Raw genomic sequence first — 27,862 nt, 5'->3', positions numbered from 1 at the left:
GTATGGCCAGGAATCCAGACCAGAGACAATCTGTTAAGTCTTCCTATCGAGGAGAGTCCTTTTTGTCAATTTGCTACCAATTTAGAAGTTGCACACAATTCAATAGCGTAAATTTCCGATTGAAATACAGTCGCATAGGTTCCTAGACAGGTTGATATCTCTGTCCAGGGTGACGGAAGGTGTGTTTGATCCATCTGTGAACCAACAACTATCTGCTCTTAATATTTTCTTCACTCGCAGGATCCAGTCCTCTCTACTCGGGAACAGTACTTTATAAGGCAGTTCGTAGTTGATGGAGGCATAAAGTCAGAGGTCATTTCCAGAATGCTGTGACTTTCAGTGACCAACAGTCTGTTGCACTCTGCATTAAATTGATTTGTGCAATTGGCAATGTGCACAATTCTATATAAAGTCCATCTAGCCTCTCTCTCAAGAAAAATGTGGAGAGGAGGCAGATCTAGAAGGATCTCCATGGCCGCTGACGGTGTGGTACTGATGGCATCACTAATGGCCAGACAAGCTTGTCTTTGTAAGTCATTTAATGCATTTTGGAAGGTAAGTTCTGGAACAATTGTTTTAGTTGGTTTCCGGGTTTTGCCGTGATTTTGTCTCCAAACGTTACAACTGCAACTGCGGTCATCTTCAGTGACGCGGTCGAAGTACTCTGCTTCTTGACGTATTAACTGAAACTGAAGCTCCTATTTCTGCCATGTCATCTATAGTACTGATTTTTCGCGCACTTTCTGTAATGGCAGGTTCGCGTGTAATTCCCGCTCGATTTGGGTGACATGACTTCGTTTTGGCTCGTTTCAATGCTGTATGCGAGATCTTTGGTAGATATGTTCTCTCTTCCTTTCTGTTGAAGTTCTCTTGGTGTTTGTCTATTTTCACAAAAAAATTTACAAGAAAACAAACACCAACATACTCGTTTCATCCTTTAATCACACAAATCATTCCATTAAAGGATCTGTCAATTCCAGATAGAATAAGATAATTTCTATTCTCTCATCAGAGCCATCTGCAACAAGGGAACGACAGCAATAGAGGACAAGTCAGCTAAAACCGCTTCAACGTTCTGCAAAGTGGTAACTTTCATCAAGTTGTCTTTCCGGAATATCACTATGACGACGGCAAGTAGGGGAATGATTTCCAGAGAATCGTACGCCAGAATCAAGTCCCACAGTGTCAGCAGTTGCTCAGGAGGCAGATGGCCGCTGAAAGCTCGCATTATCCATTTTATAACCACCCGCAGCCTGAAAACAAGCGAAAAAATTATGATTTCTGGGTTTTAGTAAAAGATTATACAATGCGGTCGTGAGAAGTGTCCCCATCTCATCTTTTGAATGGGACAACCTTTTTATTACTTTTGATAAGAGAAACAACAGATTGCACTATCATTTTTTAAAAAAACAAGAGGACTTTTGGAATAGTTTGATATATCTTTCAATTTTTTATCCCATACTGGTTCATTTTTTGAAATCGAATCAGCTCTTTATGAGTAATTAACAGTTTTATATAATCTATTTGTAATTGAATAATTGAATGGAACTGGCCGACACTTGATGAAAATCCATATTAAAACTAATTAATACAGCTTATTGTATGATTTTCACTATAAAGGGTTTTACAAACACCGCAACACTGGTTTCGCTTTCTCAAGCGTAAACTAAAAGTTACTTCTAAATTACAACTATTTTGAAATGTAACATATTACCTACTTGTATGCCTACTTTCTAATGAATGAATCCACCTGAAAAGGTCAGGTATGAATTCATTAATTATATGAATACATTTTTCGAAAGTAGTGTAAATATACTTAACTATTTTTACCTGGAAATGAACAGATTCAATAATGGCGAATTATTCAATTCAGTTTGATCATTCCTAAGGTATTGAGAGTTTTTGAATTTGTTTATTTCAATACTCTCCAACAGGTTGAGTTTCACACATCTCTTCTGGAAATGAAGGGGCTTGAATTCATGATTGAACTCATGTCTCTCTGCGATTAAATGAGTGGCATATGTGAAATTTATTTTTCCATTCTGAAAACTACTTTTGTATTCTTTTATGCGGGCTTTGAACGTTCTTCCAGTTTGACCTATATAAAACATCGTACACGACCCACATGATAATTTATACACTTACGATTTTTCTGAAACTGATCTTTCATCTTTGTTATTCTTAATATGCCTGCCTAAGTTATTGTTTGTTTTGAAAGCAATGTTTACACTTTTGTTGTTCAGAAAATCTGAAATATTTTTAGTGGGTTGGCCTAAGTAGGTTAAGGTTCTGTAACTGTTATCCTCTTCTTTTCAAATTGGGTAAACTTCCTTAAAAGCTTGTCTGTATAACTTTTTTGATAATAAAGGATGTATTAGACTACTATCGTTATCATTGTTGATGGCTATTTGTTTTATTATGTTCAGTTCTTTATTGAAATTCGCCTCTGACAAGGGCATATTTATCAGTCTGAGGAGGATAGTGCTGATGGGTATTTCTCATCAAATTGCGAAATTTGATTCCCGAATCATTGGTTCCGAATCATATGCATTAACTACGCAAGTCTTTTTTTTATTTAATTCATGCTGTCTAATACTACTTTTGTTTAAAAAGAGAACATTGCCACTTAAGAAAAAAAAGATATGGTCACTTTGTTACAATGAAAGTCATTCCCTCACCTTGTCCCTTAGTACAAAAATATTACTAAAATGCCTGTTCAACTAAAATAAATCAAAATTTCTTATTAATGAAGTATTGCAAATAAATTAGACAGATGTGTGTTATTTTATGTCAAAACTTTCATTTTACAACGACGGATTTATAAAAAAGATAATTCGATTTTAAATATGTCCCGCCAAATAAAATCATTTCCTCACCATATAACGAATATTCGATTTCTGAACGTATCGAACGATATTTTTATACGTAACCCTATGAAATTAGTACCTGGCAACACTTTCAAATGTTTCAAAATGGCGATTTCTTTTCAACTATAGGTGAGTTAGTGCAATAAAATATTACGTTAAAAATAGTTAAGAGTTACATTTATGACGATCATTACCTCACGTTACATATATATTAGGTATTTTAGTATATATGTATATTATTTGTTGTTTTTATGCGTTTTTGGGAATAATATGCATATTCGGAATGTAAACAACAAATTGAGGTTATGTGCCGGCATTCTTGTAGCTTTAGTTAAAATTCGTCATTCCCTCATGATCATTTCCTCACTACATTTGGGAGTGAGGAAATGACGGTGGGATGAGGGAATGATTCATAAAGTATTCTATATTTCTTTTAGATTTTTTATTTATTTCTAGCAACTGGTATTATATGGTATTTAATTAAAACCAGATATATGGTAGCAAAATGACACGGTCAATGAGGTTGAGTGCTGCAGAAAAAAAATTAGAGTATGATAGAAAAAGGGGAGAAAAAATGGAAAATAATACCGATATTTTGGAAAAACTGCGGGAAAAGGACTGATTAAAGTGTTTAAAGAAAAAAGATATGGGTCAGGTGAAATCGGTTATACACATGACTGCTAGAGAACTTAGACAAAAACTAAAACAATGTAAAGAAAATAGTAAAGTGTATAGAAATAAAAAAGCTACAATTTACAAACATTTACAGAGAGTACTTGATAATACACCCCCACAAAGTCCAGCATCAGATATGCAGCAAAGTAGAGAAGATGTATCTGTTCGAAATAGACGACAGATGCGAAGGCGCCGAGCTATTTTGTATGCAAAAATTGTAAATTTGGAAAAAAAATTAAGAATGCAGTGAAATTATCTGAAAAATACAAGAAAAGGTAAAAAGGTAATATAAAAGTTGCTGAGATTGTGATGAAGAAATTACTTTTCAGCGAGGCGTTAACAAGAGACCTAGAGACAAGTTACAATGCTCTTGGAAAGAAACATGAAAAAAAGAAAAAGTGTTACGAAATGTTGAAAATCAAATCACTGCAGAAATGAATACAAGTTACTTCATGAATCAAAACCTTTTTTCAAAAAAGATACTTCCAAAAGACAAAAACCTCGCAAAATAAGCACTAAAATGCTTAGTGTCGAAGACGATGTAGTTGAATTTTTGGAGAAAGATGAAAATTCAAGAATGTTATCGGGTAAAAAATACTGTTTAAAATCCAACGAAGGTAAAACACAACAAAAGCGTGTTTTATATGATCACTGCATAATTTACAGCAACAGTTTTTAAGCACAGTTAATTATAAGATAGGTTTATCAACCTTCTGCAGATTCCGACCTTTTTGTATTACTTGGCAAAATGTTAATGCACGAAATATTTGCCAATGCATGCAGCATGCCAATATTCAACTGATTCTGGGAAGACGTGATACAGAAAATAAAGACGCCAAAGTTAGTTAAGGAGGGGAATTATGTTATAACAGAGATAGATGAGAGTGATGTGAAAATTAAGACTGATTGATTTGATCTCAAAGAATAAAAACTAACGCAAGAAAAAATTAACATTAATGATTATTATTAATCTCTCCTATTATTAATCTCTCCTAAAAAATATACCCCCAATTTAAAAAAGAATTCTTGATATACTTTCGACAGATCGGATTATCAGGAAATCTAGCATTGAAAATCTTTCTGCCTCAAAAAAAGTACGGCTGGCCTCGGCGCAAATGAGGATTGCTTCTGTTTTTTCTCTCAAGATCTGTCACGAATTCAAACGGTGTAGATTCTTATCTTCATAGTCGATCACAAAAAATCCTAAATTGGATAAAAAACAGAAAGACGCGTTTTTGTCGAATACTTTGGTTCAATTTTATTCTAAATACCTACGATTCATTTCTGAGAACGATTTCTTTCTCCTACACATTACAAACTTTGTGTAATCTGTGATAACTAACTTTGAAACTGTTTCATTTTTTTTTGGTTGCAAAGTTACAAATTATAATTTTTTCTAGTCCCCAATTCATATACCAATAATTTCGCAACCGGTTATCCCAATTGAAAACAGTAAAGGAAGTTGTATACGAAATATACGAGCAATGTATTACAAGACCCCATTTTCCATTTGAAAAAAAAGCTGATAGCGAAGTTACACTGTTGACTTTTTTATCAAAAAGTACTAAGAATGATTCCTTTTCATAACATATTTGTCCGACTTTGACATCTTTCCCCGTTCAAAAGTTAAGAGGGGGGAGGACTTTCTACGTCTGCATTGTATGTATTTGAAATACCAGATATCACAATTCAAACATGGAATATAAAAAACGTTCAACTGCATATTCAATGAAGTGCTAACAAGTTTTAAGATATAATATTACTGGAGTTTTTTTCCCAACACTAAATCGCTATTTTTAACACCTCGACACGTGTTTCGATCACCAAGTGATCATCTTCAAAAAGAAGATTAAACTAGAAACTATCGCAAAGCTAACCCTATTTATGCTATATAGATATACCCTACAGGTGTACCACCCATGCAGGTATACCACCCTAAATTAATTTAACAATTTTGCCTTATCTATCACCCATACAGGTATACCACCCTAAATTAATTTTACAATTTTGCCATATCTATTATTTTACAATATATGTTTAAATGTTATAGCAGTATATAAAACAATTTTCAGCTAAATTAATGTTTGCAATGTGTCCTTATGTAGTAATCAGGAAACCCAACAATATTATTTCAACAAGCTATATAGTATGTTATTTGGTATAGGTCCGTCATCGTTATTTATAATATTATTGTGTTTACATATTTCCACACTCTCATAGGCATCTAGTTGCCTGTTGTTGTTAACTTGTCTAACTAATCTTAGTGAACTGAAGTCTATGGAATGGTTTTATTACAAAATATGATGGGCGACTGCTGATTTTTCAGGTCTTCCATATTTTAAGTGTGCTATGTGTTCTTTATATCTTACTTTAATAGATCTGTTTGTCTATCCATAATATTTTGCATCGCAGTCCTTACATTCAATTTTGTAAATCCAGACTTTTCTGAATTCTCGACTTTGTCTTTTGGACTTCCCAAAAGGCTCTGTAGTATATGACTTGTTTTATATCCAGCTATAACATTTGAACATATATTGTAAAATAATAGATAAGGCAAAATTGTAAAATTAATTTAGGGTGGTATACCTGTATGGGTGGTACACCTATAGGATTTACCTGTAGGGTATATCTATATAGCATAAATATCGTTGCTTCGCGACAGTTTCTAGTTTAATCTTCCTCTTGAAGATGGTCATTTGGTGATCGAAACACGTGTCGAGGTGTTAAAAATAGCGATTTGGTGTTGTGAAAAAACTCCAGTAATATTCATTACTACACCAAAGGTTCCAAAGAAGTTTTAAGATATTAAAACAAAAAGCTAACATGGGGGTTTTCACTATAAGTGAATTTGAAAAATAAAAGTTATTCTGTTTCAAAAGGTTAAGTTGCTCCAATAAGTAGTCATATCGTTTTTGTTTCATTAGTTTGTTAACTTATATAGGATGCACGAATTGATGAGGCATGTTTATTCTTTAGGCGACCCAATTATAGCTTAGTATCTTCTTTCCTCCTTAAAGTCCCTTAAATTTTAAAAATTATCTTTGAATGTGGTTAAGTTTCAGAGATAATATATGACACAAAGGCACAAATAACCTTGACTCTGAAAATTGCTGACAAAATAAATGATAGGAATTGTGGTCTTACGGAGGAATCTTATACTTCTTGAAATGGTTCCACAGAACTGGTTCGTAACACTGTAGAAGCTTCTCGAATTGCAAGCAAAGCGAAACGACTCCTTGTGAATTCGCACAAACTCTATGCAGCCGATGCCAATATCGCAAGTAAAAAGCCCTGAAGACGAAGTAGAGTTCCACGGGGTTCTCGTACAAGTAGCAGAATGGGGCAGCTATGGACAAAACCGATCAAGATGCATTTATTTCGCGCATTTTGGACTTACCATACATGGTGAAACCGTGGAAAGGGATCACTCCACTTGGGGGGAAAACTACGGTGTTTTCGGAAGAGTTCTGTTTCCCCGTGACGACGACTTGCATGAATGCGGGCTGGCTGGGAAGGTTTTTCAAAATTTCGGAGTCTCTTGAAAAACACAGCATTACCTAGGATATTCAGAATCTGGAGTTTCTCTAACACATATGGATAATTTTGGCTTTCTATCTCTATCTTTATATATGTCAATGTGGAAATCCTCCGAAGAACGAGAGAAAGCGATCAATTTCAAAAAGATAACTCTATATAAAAATGTGTAGATCATGCAAAGAAGTAACACAACTGAGTCGTAATTTTATGAATGAATTTAAATTTGGATATCTAGATTTGGTACTGAAGAGCTGATAAGGCAAGAGTCTTACGGCGAAACATCGGATTTCCACCAGTGAGGATGTCAGTATTCCATGTAAGTGAGATTTTACTTCTTTCATTCACTATATTGTGTAGCAATTTTGTGAATTATATCTTATTCAATTTCATAACGGAAGTTTGTTATACAAACTGAATAGAGAAAAGTGTTTTATTGTATTATTCAGTGTTCATATAAAAGTATTTGTTTCGAAAGTATTTTCTTTCATGTAATTTAATGTTTCTATGAAAGTAGCTGTTTCGAGAGGGTTTTTCTTCCAGTTTGTGTCTGAAAGTTACTTCTTTGTATGATCTACACATCTTTATATAGAATTAGTTTTTTGAAATTGATTGCTTCCTTCCTTTCTTTAGAAGATTCCCACAGTTTTTTGCATAAAGATGGATGAGTAAAACACCAAAACCTTTCTATCCCAAAAATGGATCTTTCCTTAAAATATCCCCCTTTCAATGTAAACAAGATTCTTATGGCTGGGATTTAATTAAGCAAATGAATGACATGAGTAGATTGAACTCATTCGTAACATTGAGTCATAATTTTATGAATGAATTGAACATATAAATTGACGAAAAAAGTTAACATGTATAGGATTTTTTTGGGTTTGACAAATGTCATACCTTCACATAAATGTCATTTTTCAATGAGTATGATGATTTCATAATTTTTGACTCTAAAGAAAGAGTTAATTGTAACTCTTTTTAAAGAAAAAGTTACAATTTTCATTATCATTATGTTTTTGATGTACCTAGTTCCAATAAGTTACTGTATATACTGCTGAGATTATCAATGTCAGTTTTCTTATTCATACAATCAGAAGACTTATTAATTTCAACTATTTCAAGAAAAAGGCGTTTTTGGATATTTTTTTCTGTATGTAAAAGTTTGATATTTGAGTAATTTGGTTTATGTCCTGTTTCTATAGAATGTTGTGCTAATGCACATGATTTCTTATTAAGCTTCATATCACTTTTATGTGAAGTTATTCTATCATTAAGAATTCTAGATGTTCCAATATAATCCAAGTTACAATTGTTACAAGGAATGTTATAAATCACATTTGACTTTTTTGTAGTATCCGTTTTATCTTTCAATTTAGTATTCAAATTCTTTATAGTTTTAATATTTTTTTAGCATATTTTGATATTTTGTTCATTATGAAAAAGTTTTATGATATTTGAAGATACATTTCCAAGGTTAAGTATAGATTTATAAGAAATATTGATAGGTGAACTATCATTACATACATTTCTGTTGATTACATCGGAATTTGTATTACTGCCAGTATTGAAAATTATTTCATTAAGAAGTTTTCTGGGATAAGAATTTTAGATCAATATGTCTCTGAGAAATCTGAGATTTTTTTGCTCAAGGGAAGGGTGTACTAATTTTTCAATTTTTTTTTTCAAACAGAGTAATAAATTAATTTTAACTGATTAGAAGCGAAAGCTTGGCAAAGTAGAGCAGAGTTTGATTTTCGATTTTTTGACTTTTTGACACCGTTAATCCATTTTACTGTATATGTATTATATATATACAGGGTATTCCATATTCGATGGTCTATTAGACGTATCTAGAGAAGAAAAAAAGATGAGAGTTTTACATTTTGGTTACCGATGTAAATGGTTGTGATCTATCGTTTGAAAATATTTTCATCACCGCAATGTTGCCACATCTACATGTAACATACATCAACATGGAAATTTCAATTGGAACACCCTATATATTATATCATTTTTGAATTCTACATCAAAATCCAAATTACTTTTGTTGATTATGCTCTATACTTATCTCTCATCGTTTTCAAATAATAATAATTTTGTAATTTTTTTGGCGAAAACATGGTATTTTTAATATTTAATATCGCATGAATTAACTGATACATCGAACTCAACTTCTGGCAACATTGAGATAAAATATGGTGGTTGTTATTTCAGAATGGAACTCAAATCTTATTTTATACAGAGTGTCTGAAAAATACGTCTCAATTTGTATCTTCGATAAACGACTATAACTAATTTTTTTCAAACGGAAGACCCTGTAAAATATTCAATTTTCGAATTCAGTCAACTAATGTGAACAACTTTAATCAACTATGTATATAATCAACTATACCTATCTCTGACCGTTTATGAGATATGAATTCTTCTATCAAATATAACATTTCAAATACAAAATTCGGGGAAAAATATATTATTGAACATATCGAATAATGAATATTGATATGATAATATTGTAAAACTAGCTTCGCAATTATTTGATATTTGATACTGATATGACAACATTGATGGATTGATGTTATTACGTGATCAGTCGTGTCTCTGCGAATTGTGGACGGCTTGATTTCCTCGAAGACACATCTAACCCGGCCTTTCAGTTCCTGTTTCGTATCGATATGTGTTCTATATACCTTTTGTTTGATTTTTCCCCAAAGGTGAAAATCGAGCGGAGTCAGATCTGGTGATCGAAGCGGTCAAATCCAAGGACCCAAACGACGTATCCACCGATCTTCGAACATATCGGTTAGTTCCTTACTCACTTCACGTGTGCAATGTCCAGGAGCTCCATTCAACTAATACCAACAATTTCGAGACAAGTTCAGGTCCAACGTATCCAGAAAATCACCCTCAGTCGATCTCAGAATATCTGAATATTTTTCAGAATTCAACTTTTCTTCATAAATGTAAATAGAAACTTTATCATCCATGAGCATACAAAAAACATTAAAACTGAATTTTTGTTGGAATCGCCTTTGCTCAGAAGTGATTATTTCGACAATTGAATATTCCCTCACATGAAAATTGTGATTAATCAGTCCATATAATTTTTTTCAAAAAGTTTGGATCTTCGTATGTCCATGTTAGTGCCATTTCGCAAAATTCTACCCGTTTTGGTGGATCATCTCTATGCAAAGCTTGCAGACTAATTAATTTATAATCGTGCATATTATGTTTTTGTTAAATTCTCCATATAGAAATTCGAGATATTCCCAAATCAATCGCAGCACTAGATACTGATGCATGAGGATAAGCATACAAATATCCTAAAATGTTTATTTCATTTTCCATATCACCAGTCACCGGACTCACTACTTCAATATGACAGTCGGACAGTTTACGCTTGAAGAAGCTATTGTATAGCGAAACGCGTGTCGCGGTTTTTGTAAAACCCTTCATAGTGAAAATCATACAATAAGCTGTATCAATTAGTTTTGAATAAGTTATTGTAAAATCTATTATTTTGTTTTTTAAATCAGACTTAGATCATGACACACCATTATCCTTGACGAAATTCGGTTGTGAAATTCAAAATTAATGTTTAAAACTTTTTTGATATTCGAGTAGATGATTGGAAATAGAAAAAGTTTCACCATATGTATTGAAGGAGTGAATTTTAGAAGGCACGAGACCTACGCTGAAATGAATGTGTGTATTATGCACTTGATTTTTGATTTTATTGGAAATTTTATGCTTGCATAGGAGCAATTTTTTTTAAATAGTTCATATCTCATAAACGGTCAGAGATAGGTATAGGACATAGTTGATCTGTTAACATTGGTTGGCTGAATTCAAAAATTGAATAATATACAGGGTGCTCCACTTGAAAAAAATTAGTTATGGTTGTTTATCAAAGATACAAATTGAGACGTATTTTTCAGACACTCTGTATGAAATAAGATTCCAGTTCCATTCTGAAATAATAACCACCATATGTTATCTTGATGTTGCCAGAAGTTGAGTTCGATGTATTAGTTAATTAGTAATTTGGATTTTGATGCAGAATTCAAAAATGATATAATATACAGGCTGATTCACGGTGGATGGCACATTAGACGTTTCTGGTGAACCAGACAACGGATCACTTTGAAAATTTAATGGAGGGCATATTCGGACATTCTCTAGCCAACTAAAATATTTTCGACAATGCGGTGTTGCCGCTTCTATTAGAAAGCAGTAGCAACTTTGATTTTTCAAATGAAACACTCTGTATATAATATTATTTTTGGAATCTCCAACAATTGCCCGACAACTTTTCTTGATATTTCCCTATACCTATCTGTTACCGTATTCGAAATAAAAATTAATTTCAATTTTTTTCTTCGAAAATCATGACTTCTAAAAATGCCGATATCTTTTAGTTAAGAAGTACATACTATGATATCGAAATTTGGTTTGGAGTTAGGTGATACTTGGACACTTCCCACACGTCAGCCTAATCTCCGTTACTTCAATACAGGGTGGTAAAAAAATACAATTTTTTCGTTTGCTTGAAAAAGTTGCTGAAATTTGATTATTTTAAATGGAACACCCTGTATATTATTGAAAATTCGGAAAGCTGCTGAAATTTGCTTTCTTTCTATGTATATCATACCTATACCTAACTAGTCAAGTTTCGGACTTATGAACATTTATTTGTGAAAATGTCCCTTCAGAATGGTATTTCCATTCGGTATTTGGTAAGCAGGCCATGATTACTATTTGACAGTAGCGTTGTGACATTCTCCTAATAATATCGACATTTTCGTCACTTCAGAAGTTGCAAATACCTTCAAAACGATGGAACAAAACTATTCAAACGAAGTTCTTATGAATTTGTTTATTATTTTTGGACAGTGTGACAAAATTATCAGCAGAACATGTAGAAAGTTCAATGAAATGTATCCGAATCTACCGCCAATGAACCTCAAGAAATTTATACGAATTCAGAACAATTTCAATATGTTTGGATAAACTTTAAAAAAGCACCAAGAAACTTGAAATTGGAAATATTGATATGAATAATTATAAAAAAGTAAAACAATCATGTGGAATATTTCAAAATATGTTCGAATCGCTGGCCGTTCACTTCCAAGCACTTTAAAATGCGGGTGTTGACTGCTTTCGTGGTGGCAGATCTGATTTCATTGGGATCCAAATCTTCAAATGTTTGGGCAATCCTTTCTAACAATTCATCTCTCGAACGCACGGGTATTTTGTAAACTTTTTCTTTAAACATTTCCCACAAATAAAAATCTAATGGATTAAGATCGGGTGATCTCGCTGGCCGATTCCATGGTCCCAAGCGCCTCATCCACCGATCGTCAAATAGTCTATCCAGTTCTGCGCTCACTTCTCTTGTGCAATGTGCAGGGGCTCCGTCTAGTTGGTACCAACAGTTTCGATAATCTTCGAGTGGCAGATTATCCACGAAACTGTCTACAGTATTCTCCAAAATATTCAGGTAGCTTCTGGATGTTAATGACTCCTCGTATATCACGTACCTCAATTTGTTGTCCATCAACATGCAGAAGACATTAAAAGTAAATTTTTCTTGAAATCCGGCTTATTTTGTGACGTGAGGATTTTCACTGGACCAATAATGACGATTTTTTCTATTGAAAATCCCTTCTCTCGAAAATTTCGATTCATCAGTCCAAATAATTTTATTTAAAAGAAGTGGATCTTCTTGAATGCGTGTCAACAACATTTCACAAAATTCTACTCTCTGTTGAGGATCTTGAGGCTTCATTGCTTGAATTTTGGTGAATTTATAATCATTCATTTTATGTCTTCGCAAGATTCTTTGAACCGATGAATACCCAAATCTTCTTCAGCACTTCTTATCGATGACTCGGGAAATGCGTGAAAATATGCTAAGACATTAATCTGGTTGTCTTCGAAAGTTACGGGTCGAGGCAAGTTTCTTGGTGCTTTTAAAGTTGATCCAAATGCATTGAAATTGTTCTGAATTCGTATAAATTTCTTGAGGTTCATTGGCGGTAGATTCGGATACATTTCATTGAACTTTCTACATGTTCTGCTGATAATTTTGTCACACTGTCCAAAAATAATAAACAAATTCATAAGAACTTCGTTTGAATAGTTTTGTTCCATCGTTTTGAAGGTATTTGCAACTTATGAAGTGACGAAAATGTCGATATTATTAGGAGAATGTCACAACGCTACTGTCAAATAGTAATCATGGCCTGCTTACCAAATACCGAATGGAAATACCATTCTGAAGGGACATTTTCACAAATAAATGTTCATAAGTCCGAAACTTGACTAGTTAGGTATAGGTATGATATACATAGAAAGAAAGAAAATTTCAGCAGCTTTCCGAATTTTCAATAATATACAGGGTGTTCCATTTAAAATAATCAAATTTCAGCAACTTTTTCAAGCAAACGAAAAAACTGTATTTTTTTACCACCCTGTATTGAAGTAACGGAGATTAGGCTGACGTGTGGGAAGTGTCCAAGTATCACCTAACTCCAAACCAAATTTCGATATCATAGTACTTCTTAACTAAAAGATATCGGCATTTTTAGAAGTCATGATTTTCGAAGAAAAAAATTGAAATTAATTTTTATTTCGAAAACGGTAACAGATAGGTATAGGGAAATATCAAGAAAAGTTGTCGGGCAATTGTTGGAGATTCCAAAAATAATATTATATACAGAGTGTTTCATTTGAAAAATCAAAGTTGCTACTGCTTTCTAATAGAAGCGGCAACACCGCATTGTCGAAAATATTTTAGTTGGCTAGAGAATGTCTGAATATGCCCTCCATTAAATTTTCAAAGTGATCCGTTGTCTGGTTCACCAGAAACGTCTAATGTGCCATCCACCGTGAATCAGCCTGTATAGGGTGTTCTGTTTGAAATTTCCAAGTTGATGTCTGTTACATGTAGATGTGGCAACATTGTGGTGATGAAAATATTTTTAAACGATAGATCACAACCATTTACATTGGTAACCAAAATTTAGAACTCTTATCTTTTTTTGTTCCTTAAATACGTCTAATAGACCATCGAATATGGAATAATATATATATATATCAAAAAGGGGAAAATTTGTGGCCAATGAGGCCAATAGCCAGAAACACGTGTCCGCGGTTTGCCTCCATTTTTTGAGTGTTCTGTCCACAAATTTTCCCCTTTTTGATTTATATTATACACACTCAATAACATCTTTATCTCTGTATTTATATCCTGGACCCGGAAGTCACGCAGGTTGCTATAGCTGCTACGAAGTGATGTTAGATGATGCCTGGGAATGCTAGGTCTTCTAATTGAAACCACAAATGTGCGGTTAGCTCCTGTTGGTGACACCTTGCATATGTGAAGTTTTTCAGTTTTGGTAACCAGTTGTTGTCCATCCTTGCAATTGGCTGCACCGCGCTGATGAGGCCAATAGCCAGAAACACGTGTCCGCGGTTTGCCTCCATTTTTTGAGTGTTCTGTCCACAAATTTTCCCCTTTTTGATTTATATCATACACACTCAATAACATCTTTATCTCTATATATATAATATAAAATTAATTCTATGAGCATTTATGAAATAGAATTCTTTTCAATGTTAATGTCACTCTTGTCATTACAGGTAAACTTTGAACATGACATTACTAATAGCAGATATCTGAAAATGACATTATTAATACCAATGCGTCATTTTTTTGAAATGTTTTCATCAATATTCAATTTTAAATAGTGAAACTCAAATTACTTGTCAGTATTGTCCTTTTTTTTTAGTTCTATTCTATTGTATTTCATTTTAGCGTCCTGACGAAGTCTCTGTTCAGATACGAAAGCTTGGCGATTTGTGAAATAGAGTAAGTTTGTTTTTTGAACGTGTTTGACTGAAAGTCCCGTTAGTATGAATTCTGCAATATTTTTTGACACTTTTACATTTTTTTGATGAACTATTATACTAAATAAATCCTTTAAAAAATAATTTTTTACATTATATGAGGTACTCTGCCCGTTTACATGTAAATGATTCTGGCCTCTAGTATTATATGTATGGATTTGGTTGACAGTTACTATGAAGTTACCCAAGTATGTTGGAGTCAGTTCATGTACCATTTTATAGATATAGAGCATAGTTAAGTAAGTCAGTCTTCGCTCCACAGTGAATAACTGTAAAGTTTCTAGCATTACTGATATAGGAGTTGACCTACTACATTGCAATACTACTCTCATTGCTCGATTTTGTAACTTTTTGAATTGGGATATTTTATTTAAATCAAAGCAGTAAAGTAATGCAGGGCAAAATGAGGTTGAAGGTCTTGTAGACAATTATTCTGGAACTTAGACTTAAGTTTTGGGACACTCTAGAAAAGAAATACAGTTTTTCCAAGATTTTATATTTGATATATTCAAAGTAGCTACTGAATAATAGGTGATTATCCAACATAAATCCCAAATATTTGAATTTCTTTACAATTTCAATTTTTTCATTGTTTATTTCTATATTAATTTTACTACTATTTATTTTTTAATATTTATAAGGGGTAGAGTAATTATCATTGCCTTACTTTTACTTACATTCAACTTCAATTTATTCATTTTTGAATATTTATCCATATTTTTCAGCACATCATTTATTTTGATCACTGCTTTATCTAAATTCACATCACCTACCGATATCAAAGTATCATCTGCAAATATATGAATGTAGTCACATTCAACATATTTTTCCATATTATTAATATACATTAAAAATGTTCTATAGAGGGCCCAAAATACTACCCTGAGGAACTCAATAAAGACGAACTCTTGTAATCATTATTAGTAAGTCTTCAAGCGAGAAACTTCAAATTGAAATTTACAATTACAATTTCAACAGCTTTACTGAATTCATTGTAAACCTTGATTTCTTTCACTCCAAACTTACACGTCATCAAATCCCATTGAATATGATTGAACCCCAAATGAGGAGCATGTTTAAAATCTGTTTTTCCGTTAATCAGCTGTCGCCACCATACGAACGATAACTCTTAGAAGTTGAGAAACTTGTGCGAGCTAAGGACTAACGAGGTCCTACCTTTTAACGTGTGATTACGAACGATACGAACGATAACTCTTAGAAGTTGAGAAACTTGTGCGAGCTAAGGACTAACGAGGTCCTACCTTTTAACGTGTGATTCCTAACACGTTGTGTTTGTTATCAGTTCAGTCTCATTTATAATTGATTGTATGATTTCGCTACTGAGTCAAATAGATAAGTTATAGTGAAACAGTAAGTATATGAAGTTTTGATAAGGATATCTTGTCAAACCATTATTCCATTTTGTTAATGGCTTTGAAGATGCCTTCACTAAAAGTGAGAATATCCTCATTGTGCCTTAATAATCACCAGTAGAGTGTGATTATGGCAGTTAAATCTGTAAGAACTGAATAGAGAAAAGAAAGGAAAAGAGAAATGAAGTTAGGCCTAGGATCACTCTTGGAGGTACACCACTTTTGATGACCTGGCTCAATTGCTTTAACGATTTGTTTGCAGCTTGACAAATACAACTTCAGCTTATTCAGTAGGATCTCATCGTTGATACAGTCATAGGCCTTCGATAACTCAGAGAATTGCAGCAACAAAAATTACCGCTTCATATTGTTGTAAACCGTGCCCTAAAGACAATAACGCCGGCCGCTACTGGTAGCCATAAATCAATTGTGACGTAGCTAAGACTACGTGAAAGTACGATGTTCGCTGCCGCTTTAGATGCAGAAAGAATAATGCTAACGATTTCGATGGAATTCCAGCGAAATTTTCGAGCGCATTCGATTACGATATATAAACGCTAGCCATGAGCACATCGACACAGTCAAGTGGAAGTTACAGTACGGTATGCGGAGCGATCTAGTAAGACGATATACATTTAAATAATAGTTGAAATTTAAGTTGAAGTGTTTATTGTATTTGAAGTGAAATAAAGTTAAATTAGAGTATTCAGTTTAGTCAATTATTGGTCAACCCACAGGAAAAAACTTAAAAATATAATCACTTGTAAAACTTGAACTGACGTGAAATTAATATTTAATTTTCATTGCAAAAAGGTACAGTTCGGTTCAGAAAAAGTTTTTCTATGACTCTTACTAAGATAGGAATAAGTGCTATAGGCCTGTAGTTGGGAGCGTCGGTAGGACTACCTTATAAAAAAGGATTATGAGCAAAGTTTTCAGGAAGGAAGAGAACTCATTATATTCGAAAGACTAATTAATGAGTTGCCATAAAAATTAAATCAGTTAGGTAGTTCATATATTTTAACGGAAATACCATTCATAACTCTGCAATTCTTATTTTGATGACTTAGTTGAACATTTTTTTACCTGATGAAGGACGTCTTCGAAAACAAAGTATTGGTCGTCATTAGAAGCTGTCAAATTTATATCTTTAATTATAAGTTTATCAATCATCAAATCATAATTGAGAACATGCTGTTTGAGTGTTTCCAAATGGTTCACTTCCTGAAAAAGTTAATAAATTCATCAACCACTGAATTGGACAAAGTATTCTTACTCTACAAAATACCGCCTTGGTAACAATTCATTCAGGTTTTTGAGAATATAACTTACATGTTGTCTAATTTCGCATCCCAATAGCAAACTCCAAATTTTAGCCCTTAGACATCTCGGACATCCTTTTTTCATATATTCCTGAGCCAAGGGAGCATAGTTTTTTGCCAAAATTTTCTCACCGAGTGCTATTCTTTCTGCCTCATAGACAGCTGAGTTTGTGGATGTGAAGGAGTTGTTTGCGCGAAGGATTTGGTCACCTCTGGATACTTCCAGATAGAAGCTTCTCTGAAATTCGATCAGAGTGAATATAGATTATTTTCCTCGATGTATGGAAACGATGGAAAAGTTGAAGGCTATGCAGTTTTACAGCAATCAAATGCACTAGGACTGTTTGACAGATATAAGTGAACATCAATCGATATTCATGACAGTATTTATGAGTATCTTTGATTTTTGAAACTTGATAATTGAGATATTTCACACAAATATCAAAATATGAATCTGGAAATTGAGTTTTTTGAGTTGATATATTTGTTTGTTCCTCCTGGAAATAGCCTCAACATATATCCCTTAACATACAGTGTGTAAAAGTCAAATGGAATAAATTCAATATTTCGGTTACTGTACATATTTATAGAAAATCCCGAAACACGTCAAATGTAAATTATAATTTGACATTCTTCAACGTAAAAATGCCACCTCTACCTTCAACCCCCTTCGAATGACATGGGAAATATAGGTTTGTGATATATCGTTTTAAAGGTCTCTTCATTCTCTATGCAAAAATGTTATTGCTTTCAAGTTTATTGCAGCAATTGAGATAAAATAAATTAAAATCAGGTGGTTACCAAAATTCCATAAAATACACTCAAAAACTAAAATATGATGCAAAACGTAATGACATGTAGAATACGAAAAAGAACTGTGGATGTTAACGAAGTAGATGTTCAAAATGTTCACCGCGAACGTCTTGGCAACATCCTAATCTCAAAGTCATATTATTTAACATATCAGGCGTGACCGACCTAATTGTGATCGTTATTCGTTCTTTTAAGTCATTCAAATCAGAAGGTTTAATTTTGTACACATTGCTCTTTACATATCTTCATAAAAAAATCTAATGATGAACGATCAGGCGATCGCGCTGGCCACTCAATCGATCTTCGCCTCCCTATCCACCGGCACCGATTGGTGAATGTTGTATCGAGGTATTGCTGGACATTAACTTGGAAATGTGGCGGTGCTCCATCCTGCTGAAACCATGTCGTATTCACTGGAACTTGAGGGTTTCCTGGATCAGGATATAAATTTGCTAAACTTGGAATGACATCATTTTGAAGTAGTGCCAAATAATTATCGCCATTCAAGTTGCCCTCGATGAAAAAGGGAACAAAGATATGGTTTCCTATAATTCCTGCCCAAACATTAACCTTTTGAGGGTATTGCGTGTGTTTTTCTCTCATCCAGTTAGGATTTTCCTTTGACCAGTAGCGGCAATTTTGCCGATTAGCATGACCGTTAAGAGACAAAGTACACTCATCATAAAACATAACGTCTTTTAATTGGATGATATTGTTATCCAACATGTCCATCATTTGGTCAAAAAATAAGTTCTTCTATCAAAATCGTCTTCCATGAGCTCCTGAGTAGGTATCATTTTATAGGGATGCATTATATTTTCTTTTGTTTACTATCGATGTATGGCTAACATTGAATGGAGTGGATGCCTGTCTACTCGGTGTATGTGGGTTTTCCTCAAACTCAAGCATCACAGTTCATCACTCATTGCATTGGCAGCTGCTTTTTTATCTGCCTCACATGATCAAGCTCGCGAAACTGTTTCTCTATTGTTCCTTGAGATATGGGCGGTAAATTAGTAAATGTCTCATGAAATAGGCGAGCTACTTCTTGTTGTGTTCGGGTTTTATCTTCGTAACCAATCATTTGTAAAACAGTTTTTTTATGCATTTCCGGTAATCTAACCATTTGTTAGACGAACTTTAAACTTAAATTAAAATACTGACAACTAATGTTGTAACATACAAAACAAGTTAACAAGGCGTTTTAAGAACATTGCTATGGTTTTTGCTTACTTTCTTATTATCAATACCTCACGTGTGGGTTGGAGTAAAAGAAATCAAGGTTTACAATGAATTCAGTAAAGCTGTTAAAATTGTAATTGTCAATTTCAATTTAGTTTCTCGCTTCCCATTTAAAAAATTGAGGGTTGTATCTAACATTCGACAGGGATTAAAGGTAGGGGTAGCATTTTTCCGTTGAAGTATGTCAAGTTATAATTTAAATTTGACCTGTTTCGGGATTTTGTTAAAATATGTACCGCAACCGAAATAATGAATTTATTTCAATTGGCACACTGTATACATATATCGATAAAAATGAGTGAAATCACATACTTTTCAAAATTTTGCGTTCAATCAATTGCTTAAGGATAATTTGAGATTAAATCCCTCAATCCACGGTGTAGGGATTTTATCAAATTATTATACACTCAAGTCATCTGCAAAACTTCGAAAATTATGGATTTGCAGAAATTTTAATCGAATAAACTTCGCTTCGTGTATTCGGGACTTTTTTAAGAAGTAATTTAAATTCAAATTCGAAGTTAGTGTTCGCTTGAAAATGACTGAATATTACTTTATTTGCCATGTGTTATTCTGGACCTGTCAAATTTGACATTTCTTAAAGAAATTTTCAGAAAATCGGATTTCCTCTGGAAATTTCTAAAATTGTCGGTACTGTCATATTATTTGAATCTTCGGCTTCACCGATTTTAACGAAAAATGATTCAAACTTCATATTTCTGATGAATATGAGACCTGCACACAATATGCTTTCCACAACACAAAATACATTTGTGGACATATTACAAAAAATAATTGAATGCATTTTTGGTTCAAAGTTCTTCTAGTATTCTCAAATTAATCAGAAACTGGCTTGAATAAGTAGATAACAAATTAGTATTCAGTTTAATACGAGAAATACATGAAATATAAATAAATTGACAGAATTTAGTTTCCTTCTGTTCATGAAAGAGAACATATGCATCCTCACTCACAAGCGATTTTGGTGAAATTGGGGACACGTGTGAATCGTTGTATTCATGCCACATGCCACTATATTGGTGCAATGTAATACTCGTTGTAATTAGTCCCTCTGTGATTCGAAAGTGCATATAGATAATAACGACAAGGATCCACATTGTCTGCTGCATAATTGCTCATATCTAATCATTTTATTAAAGAAAAGTCAATGGCAACATTCAATTTGCCTCTGAATCGTTCCGTTGAATCTTTTTAAATGAATTACTAAATAAAATACGGGATAACTTATGGATTGATAGGCACTTTCTTCTTTTTCTACATCTCGAACACGTTGATTTTTCATCTCTATCTTCTTTTGTGAAGGAATCCAAGCATTGTGACAAACTCAATTGGCCAGTTTTTTGTGGTATGGGGAGAGACAAATCCCAGAATGGATTGAAGGTTACTGATGAGTGTCCAAAGTGTGTGTACTTCATAGTGGATTTTAATTGACCAAAGAAGTTGTCTACAATCTCAGAGTTGTTCGTTTTCAAATATCTCAGACAGGATTCTGTGCTTATCCGCTGTCACTCAATTTTTTGTCAATCTCCTTTAAGATTGGTTTAGGTTTCTCAATAATTCTATTAAGGTCCTCATGTAAATCTTCTAAATGATATCGAAGGAATTCCTGGTCGTCTTGATGGGCAGAACCCATTAATTGAGGGGCAAATCTTTGAATCTGACTTTTAAAGTAGGCAGTGTTGATTACTATATCAGATGAATATTCTGACCACAATTTTTTGATAACTCCTGCGAACGCTTTGATTAAAGTAACTTTCATAGTAGAAATACTAGTATTGCTATGTTCCATTCATGTATCAATTTTTAAATATTCCAGCAACCATCTCGTGTTTGATAAACATTGAATTACACTGTTCGTGAAACAGATGTTTCCAATATTTTTCAACCCATTGAACCCAAGACTTCTGACTGAAGAATGTATCACTGATCTAATGTTGTAACTGTTGATACTACGTTCGTCACTGCTATCACGGATACGATGATTCACCTCTTCATTTGATCGGTGGGATAAGGAATTCGAAGCTAAACTGAATTGGATATAGAAGACGTTTTGAATTTGGTAGAATATAATTCCAGAACTTGTTCATATTTCTCTGTATCTTCTGGTGTTAACTTATGGGGAGTCTCACAAGAAGTATGGGAGATTTTATGAGGAATCAATCTCTCATTATGACTAGGGTATAAATATGATTTGAAAACAACGGGATGAAAAAAAAATCATCCAGTGAATGTGACGATGGAATGGTGCCAAAAACAGAAGCCGAATTACCACGCTGTATAGCTAAACTAATTATTTGGTTCAGAAAGGTAGTACACGTTTTCCTTTGGTTTCTTCAGTCATCCTTCTGCCCAGCTGACAGCTTCTGCGACAGCTGATTAACGGAAAAACAGATTTTAAACAGATTTCATTAACAAAATTCAGAGATATATTGAGAAAAACATTCTGGAAGGTACGGTTAATTATTCTAATGTGGTGATAGTTTAATATTTTCTGGGCCAAATACAGCATGTACGATTTGTAACTCGGTCATTATGAAGTATGACTTTAGGTTCTGGAAGATTATTTGAATGAATCAATGAATGTTGACATGTATTGTTTAGATTCTTGATATTACAGTTTTTAATCAAATGCTATTATTTGGATGAACTAACGAGAGTATTGGATATGAAATTTATGAAAAAGTATTCAACAAATAATTGAATAAAACTGGCCGATACTTGATGAAAATCCATATTAAAACAGTTTATTGTATGATTTTCACTATAAAGGGGTTTACAAAAAAACACGGCAGGTTTTTCGCTATACAATAGCTTTCTAAAGCGTAAAAAAAACTTGAGAAAGCTATTTGGTAGCGAAACACGTGTCGCGGTTTTTGTAAAATCCTTTATAGTGAAAATCATAAAATAAACAACAATTAGTTTTATTCAACAAATAATAAGTTAACCAAGAAGTATTATTCTCTAAAATAGTTTTTCAATGCGATAGTGAGTCTCACTAAAAAAAAATCACATTAACGACAGCTTGATCATAATATAATTGAACTGAACACAAATTTGATACAACACACAAACAAGTAGAATACATTAAAAATGAAAAACACACTTAGTTATGGAATTGAATTGAAAATGGAATATTTTGAGAAGAGATTAGTTTATTTAATTAGAAGCTTTTTGGCTTTCTACTTCTCCATCATCAAACAAAAACTGTGGAAAACTTTTACAGGATAAAAAGGAAAAAAAATAACTACAATGAAAACTATTTGTGAAGATAGCCAGAAGTTTGGCTCAAAGGCAATCCGGAAGTACAAACCCCTACGATATATCTACTTGCACATTAACATTATATCAAACGAAAGGAAAATCCTTTTCAAACAACTATTTTCATATGAACATGTAATTAAACGAAAATTATTATTTTTCTTTCAGTTTCTATCACAAACAATCATTATGGAACCGAAGCAAATATCATTCTTAGAAACGTTGAACAATGTGATATTTGAAAGAGTATCGATATGAAATATCACTTACATGGAACACTATCATCTTCTATGGCGTACTTCGCGTTTCGAACATCAGTTCAATGTTTATAATGAACTTTTATTAAAATCAACATTGATTTGAACTAAAATCACTGTTTCCCACGTTTTTTGTTGAATAATTGAGGAGTAGAAAGCCAAAAAATATTGTTCCCGAAAATCTTTCCATTTAACTTTCGATAAAAAAAATTCCAGCTAGTTTCTGAATAAATTATAGAGACTAAAAGAACTTTTCCTCGATAAGACGAGTACCTAGAAGGTGCATTAATTTCTATACTGGAAATGGGTCAACAAAATTATCTTCTGAACATATTGCCTGTAGGTCTGTTATTTATCAAAAAAGTGAAGTTTGAATCATGTTTCATTCAATTCGTTAGAGTAAAAATTCCAGAAATTAATGAAAATAATCGAAATGACGGTAGAGTTGAGAAGTGTGTTGGTATAAAATTAAAAATTGAACAACCTTTCACTGGAGCATTGTCAGAAATTTCCAGAGGTAATCAAATTTTGCAAAGCTACATTTCAATTCATCTATATAACAAATCCCTTATGGTGGAGAATTTAGTGGAATCACTGTATAACTCTTGATAGAATTAATGTGAAACGGTTTATACAAAAGTGATTAGAGAAGTATGCAGTATTTTTTTTTCAAATGACATAATGGAAAGTTACTGTATTAATGAAACATTTACTCACCAATTCTGCTAAATTCTTTACTTTGAGTGGTATTTGAGAAAATTCCCAGTGGTCCCTGAAATGAACAATAACAAGGGGAAGTTGAGAATACGACAAATTTGTCTGAAAGTTTCACCCGAATGTTGACTATCATTGACTTTACTATAGGAGACAGTTCGCGGATTCAGTAATCACCTTACACTAGATGTTGCAGTGAGACTTTTAGAACAGTATTAAAGGATGACCTGATTATCCTGAATTTATGTAAGTAGGTACTATTTTTTATTAGAATTCAAACTATTATTTATCTTCATTAATTTTTCTTGAGAAGACCGTACCTGGATGTTCGGAAATATATCGTAAGCTCTGAAATGTTTTGTATATACTTCTACAGAACATGTTGCTCGCAATTCTCAGATCATGGTAGCAGTGAAAAACAGGGGACGAATTTCATCTGCGGTCGATGTCGAAGCTTTGCTTTGCAACTGACCGCCTTGGGTAGCCTCGTTATTTTTTTATATTCGCGTATTGGGTTACTTGTCAATCCAATAAAAAAAATATTGTCTACCATTAGAGTCATGATTATGATAAACAAATTTTCAAAAGCCCTATGTTATTTTCAATGGCTTACCCTTGATTTTTGTCTTTGAGAGGCCCTTTCAAATTCAGCAGAACCTCTAAAAAATCCTTGGGCGCATATACAGGCCTATACTTATGGATATCGACCTAAAATTTATCGAATATTCAACTGCAAAAATAATAATCCTACCAGATATTTTACCAACTTCGAAATTACTGAGTTCCGTCCACTTATTCGAGATTTCTTCCTTTTCGTTGGTAGTTCTCAGCTTCGCCAAATGAATGCCCAGCTCGCTGCACATAGAGTTAAGTGATTTGTGGATTCGCTTGTCCCAGTGGATTTGACATTTTCGGAAAAACGGATCGTGAGGGCTGACTTCCTTTTTTCTCGATTTTACCCATCTGTAGATGCTGTTTTTAAGTTCAGATTCCAGACCATTTTCTTGCATCGCTTTGAGCAGGGAAATTTTGAAATCATCTGGTTTTACACTAGGTGTTACCACCAATTTCTGAAAACAGGTTAAATTTGACAACGTCAAAAACGTCATGGACCTTTTCAGTACAATACAGTAATAGTGTAGTGTACAGGGTGTAAGTTCCATAACGCGAACTTTAAGATATCGCTTATGATGAAAAAAGTACTTGGTAGAAAGCTTGTTTTTCAGATTGATGAACACTTTTCGTTCTAAATGGTTTGATAGTAACAGTTCTAACCACTCACCATACAAACTAGTCGGCTTCGTCAAGAAGCTAGGTTTATTTGGTCGAGTGTGGATAGGTGTGAGCCTATAAACCCTTGCGGGTTGCGGTGGAGGGTCGAATATACCCACTCATTTTGGACCTAACCTAACCTAATCTAGTAACAGTTCGAATGAAGAAATCAGCCACTTTTTTTCTACTACTTGGGAACCGTCTGACTTGTCCATTTCTCCCAAGTCTCCAGAAAACACCATACAGCTTCATGGGCTTATTGTGTTTTTCTCCCATATTTTTCATGTCACTGTACTATTCTATAGAGATCCCTCGTTGGATTCATATCATATTCTTCTGAACATAATTTAAGTTGTCCATAAAATGCCGATCAGATCCTCACTAGAATGAGAAAAAATGTACTGTGGTCTGTCAACTTCAGAATGAATTATTCTTTACAACGGAATTCAGGTCGTGTGTGGTAGAACACATACCAACTTTTTGCTGGCCTCATGGCAGACCGGAGCAGGTCTTCAGAGTTCCACGTTTGCTAGCTGACCTGAAAGATCACTTACCAAAGGGTTGAGTTTGTTTAAGTGTGATTCGCATTGATATCCAATTTGACACCAACCAATTAACACACAGCTACATTGACATTCTATGTCAATGGTTCTATAACATATACAAGATGCATAGAATATTCCTGGTGTGATCACATGGACCCACTCCTTATGTGAGATGTTTCGTCAAAAACTCTCGATATACGGCACTCTTGGTAAATAAATAATAAGGAGATACAATAAATTTCAGCAGTTCATTCACAGAGGTGCTAAGTATAACTTAAATGACGCAGCTTCACAATGCCAAGTTGGCACTTCAATTTTCAATGTTGCTCACATTTGGAAATAAATTGATATTGGGTGAAAGTTTTTTACTTTATGGCCCAATTAGATCTCAATAAAATACGCCGACAGATTTCGATTTGAGTACAAAATTGGGTAAATCTTATTTCTCGAGGAGAGTTTTTGACAAAACAAAAGCGAACCTTTAAATACCAGGGTTTTTATGCATCTTAAACATACCTAAACCTTCTTACAGAATGTTAATGTCCAGGTTCTTGGCACCAAATTTTTAACTAATTCCTCAAACAGAAATTTCATCTATTAGGTATTTTATTACAAAAATTCTTAGTGACGGTTTGAATGAAGAGTTATTGAAAAAATTAACTTCAAAAAGAAACTATGAAACAATATTTGTATTGAATGTTTCCATGAAATTAACCAATAAAATGAAACTGAAAGCTGATGAAACGAAACCAATCAGGAGACAAATGCTCTGGAAAAGACTCAATAGCATCGAATTTCATTTTCTTTCGGAGACACTATAAGACACATTTCCTGAAAGGCTAATTAATAATTGAATAATTCAAAAATGTACTTCCCTTTATACTAAAGCCATCATACATAAAAATCAAGTCTATCCTCATGTGGGGGTAGTTGACTCTTGTGATTCTTCAAAATATTTTGCTGCCTTCCGATCGGAAGGCCTTAGTCAACAACATATAAAAAGTCATAAAAGTAAATAATCTACCTTTCAAAAGGGATAGATTCAACGATTTCCACTGAAGCAATGATAACATACAATAAAAATAGGAGATTTCATCTGAATACTCTGGTAGAAAGCCCTTGGTCAGTGAACTATTTCGAAATATCTCAATAGAAAACTGTTTTCATGTACGAGTGTACTGTATTTTTATTATAAATAGGTAGACTGACACTTTATTTTTGCATTTTTATGTAACACCATCAACATCATCAACACCATCAACATCAAGTAAAATTCATGTAAGTTTTCCAAAATGATGGTGTTATTAGAATTATGAAGAGTCTTTAACAGACTATTTTCTCCCAGCTACTTATTAAAATTTTTTGCAGCAGTTTATAAATTGTATGTATCTACAGCATAAGAAAGAATTATAGTTATTGATATGAATTCTACTGTTATTTGTTTGTCAATTTTTTTTTTGAATTTGCCATAATCTATTAAAACACTTTTTTACCTGAACATTCTCGTATAAACTCATGTAGGACACGGACTTTTTTAAATCTTCGCAAATTTTCACAGTTGTGTGATGGATACTTTTTTCTTTTGCGTCTTCCATTACACGCTGTATATAAGTTTATGTATTGCAGAAAATAATTCAACAATAAAAACAGTTCATATTGATTGTTTACAAGTTTCCAAGGAAACATTTTTAGCTAGCCTGTACAAGTGTAGGTACATTATTGCGTTCAAGAAATTGGTATGGGCGCCATCTGGTCAGAAATTGTGGTGAAAATGTTGAAGAGAAATGTTTTTGAATATTTAAAATATACAATTGAAATAGACCGGCTTATATTTAAATTATGAAACCACTTGATTTGTACCCCTCAAAAAATATGTCATTAATCCTAATTCGATAATTAAATCAATATATTATAATGTTTTAATTCAAATAAAGATTATACAATAGTATCTGAGATTTTTCGCCATCTATAAACCAATTGTTCAAACTTCAAATCCGGGCACAAAGTTTACCAGTTCGGTGTAGCTTTTCACTTACAGATGTCGTCAGTATGTCGTATATC

The 27,862-nt window shown here is 33.3% G+C and overlaps 1 protein-coding gene across 2 annotated transcripts; it reads right to left on the bottom strand.

The window, feature by feature from the left end:
• Window positions 1-924: 924 nt before the first annotated feature.
• Window positions 925-27,450, bottom strand: LOC111507607 (TBC1 domain family member 19). 2 transcript variants are annotated; one of them, XM_023162948.2, is made up of 9 exons: window positions 27,295-27,447; window positions 24,752-25,054; window positions 24,598-24,692; window positions 23,988-24,042; window positions 17,690-17,917; window positions 17,444-17,581; window positions 6,940-7,099; window positions 6,687-6,888; window positions 925-1,253 (listed from the first exon to the last, which is right to left on the bottom strand). In XM_023162948.2, the coding sequence occupies exons 1-9, from the start codon at window positions 27,394-27,396 to the stop codon at window positions 998-1,000; spliced, it is 1,539 nt and encodes a 512-aa protein (XP_023018716.2). In that variant the 5' UTR covers window positions 27,397-27,447; the 3' UTR covers window positions 925-997. The 2 variants fall into 2 exon arrangements, with proteins under 2 accessions (XP_023018716.2, XP_074025969.1); XM_074169868.1 differs by lacking the exon at window positions 17,444-17,581 and having other exon boundaries at window positions 27,295-27,450.
• Window positions 27,451-27,862: the final 412 nt, after the last annotated feature.

This window comes from Leptinotarsa decemlineata, unplaced genomic scaffold, assembly GCF_025532065.1.
Source record: "Leptinotarsa decemlineata unplaced genomic scaffold, Ldec_3_MD MMD2_P_RNA_scaffold_6, whole genome shotgun sequence".
In the NCBI taxonomy this organism is placed as follows: domain Eukaryota; kingdom Metazoa; phylum Arthropoda; class Insecta; order Coleoptera; family Chrysomelidae; genus Leptinotarsa; species Leptinotarsa decemlineata.
This window is presented reverse-complemented; position numbering and strand designations above follow the sequence as displayed.

Excerpts from the sequence above, each read along its gene's own strand:
- LOC111507607 (XM_023162948.2), bottom strand. The coding sequence starts at position 27,396 with ATGGAAGACGCAAAAGAAAAAAGTATCCATCACACAACTGTGAAAATT. Across the intron at positions 24,693-24,751 it reads CGGAACTCAGTAATTTCGAA|GTCGATATCCATAAGTATAG; the intron begins GTTGGTAAAATA and ends GATAAATTTTAG. Across the intron at positions 1,254-6,686 it reads AAGAAGTATAAGATTCCTCC|GCTGCGGGTGGTTATAAAAT; the intron begins GTAAGACCACAA and ends GCTTGTTTTCAG.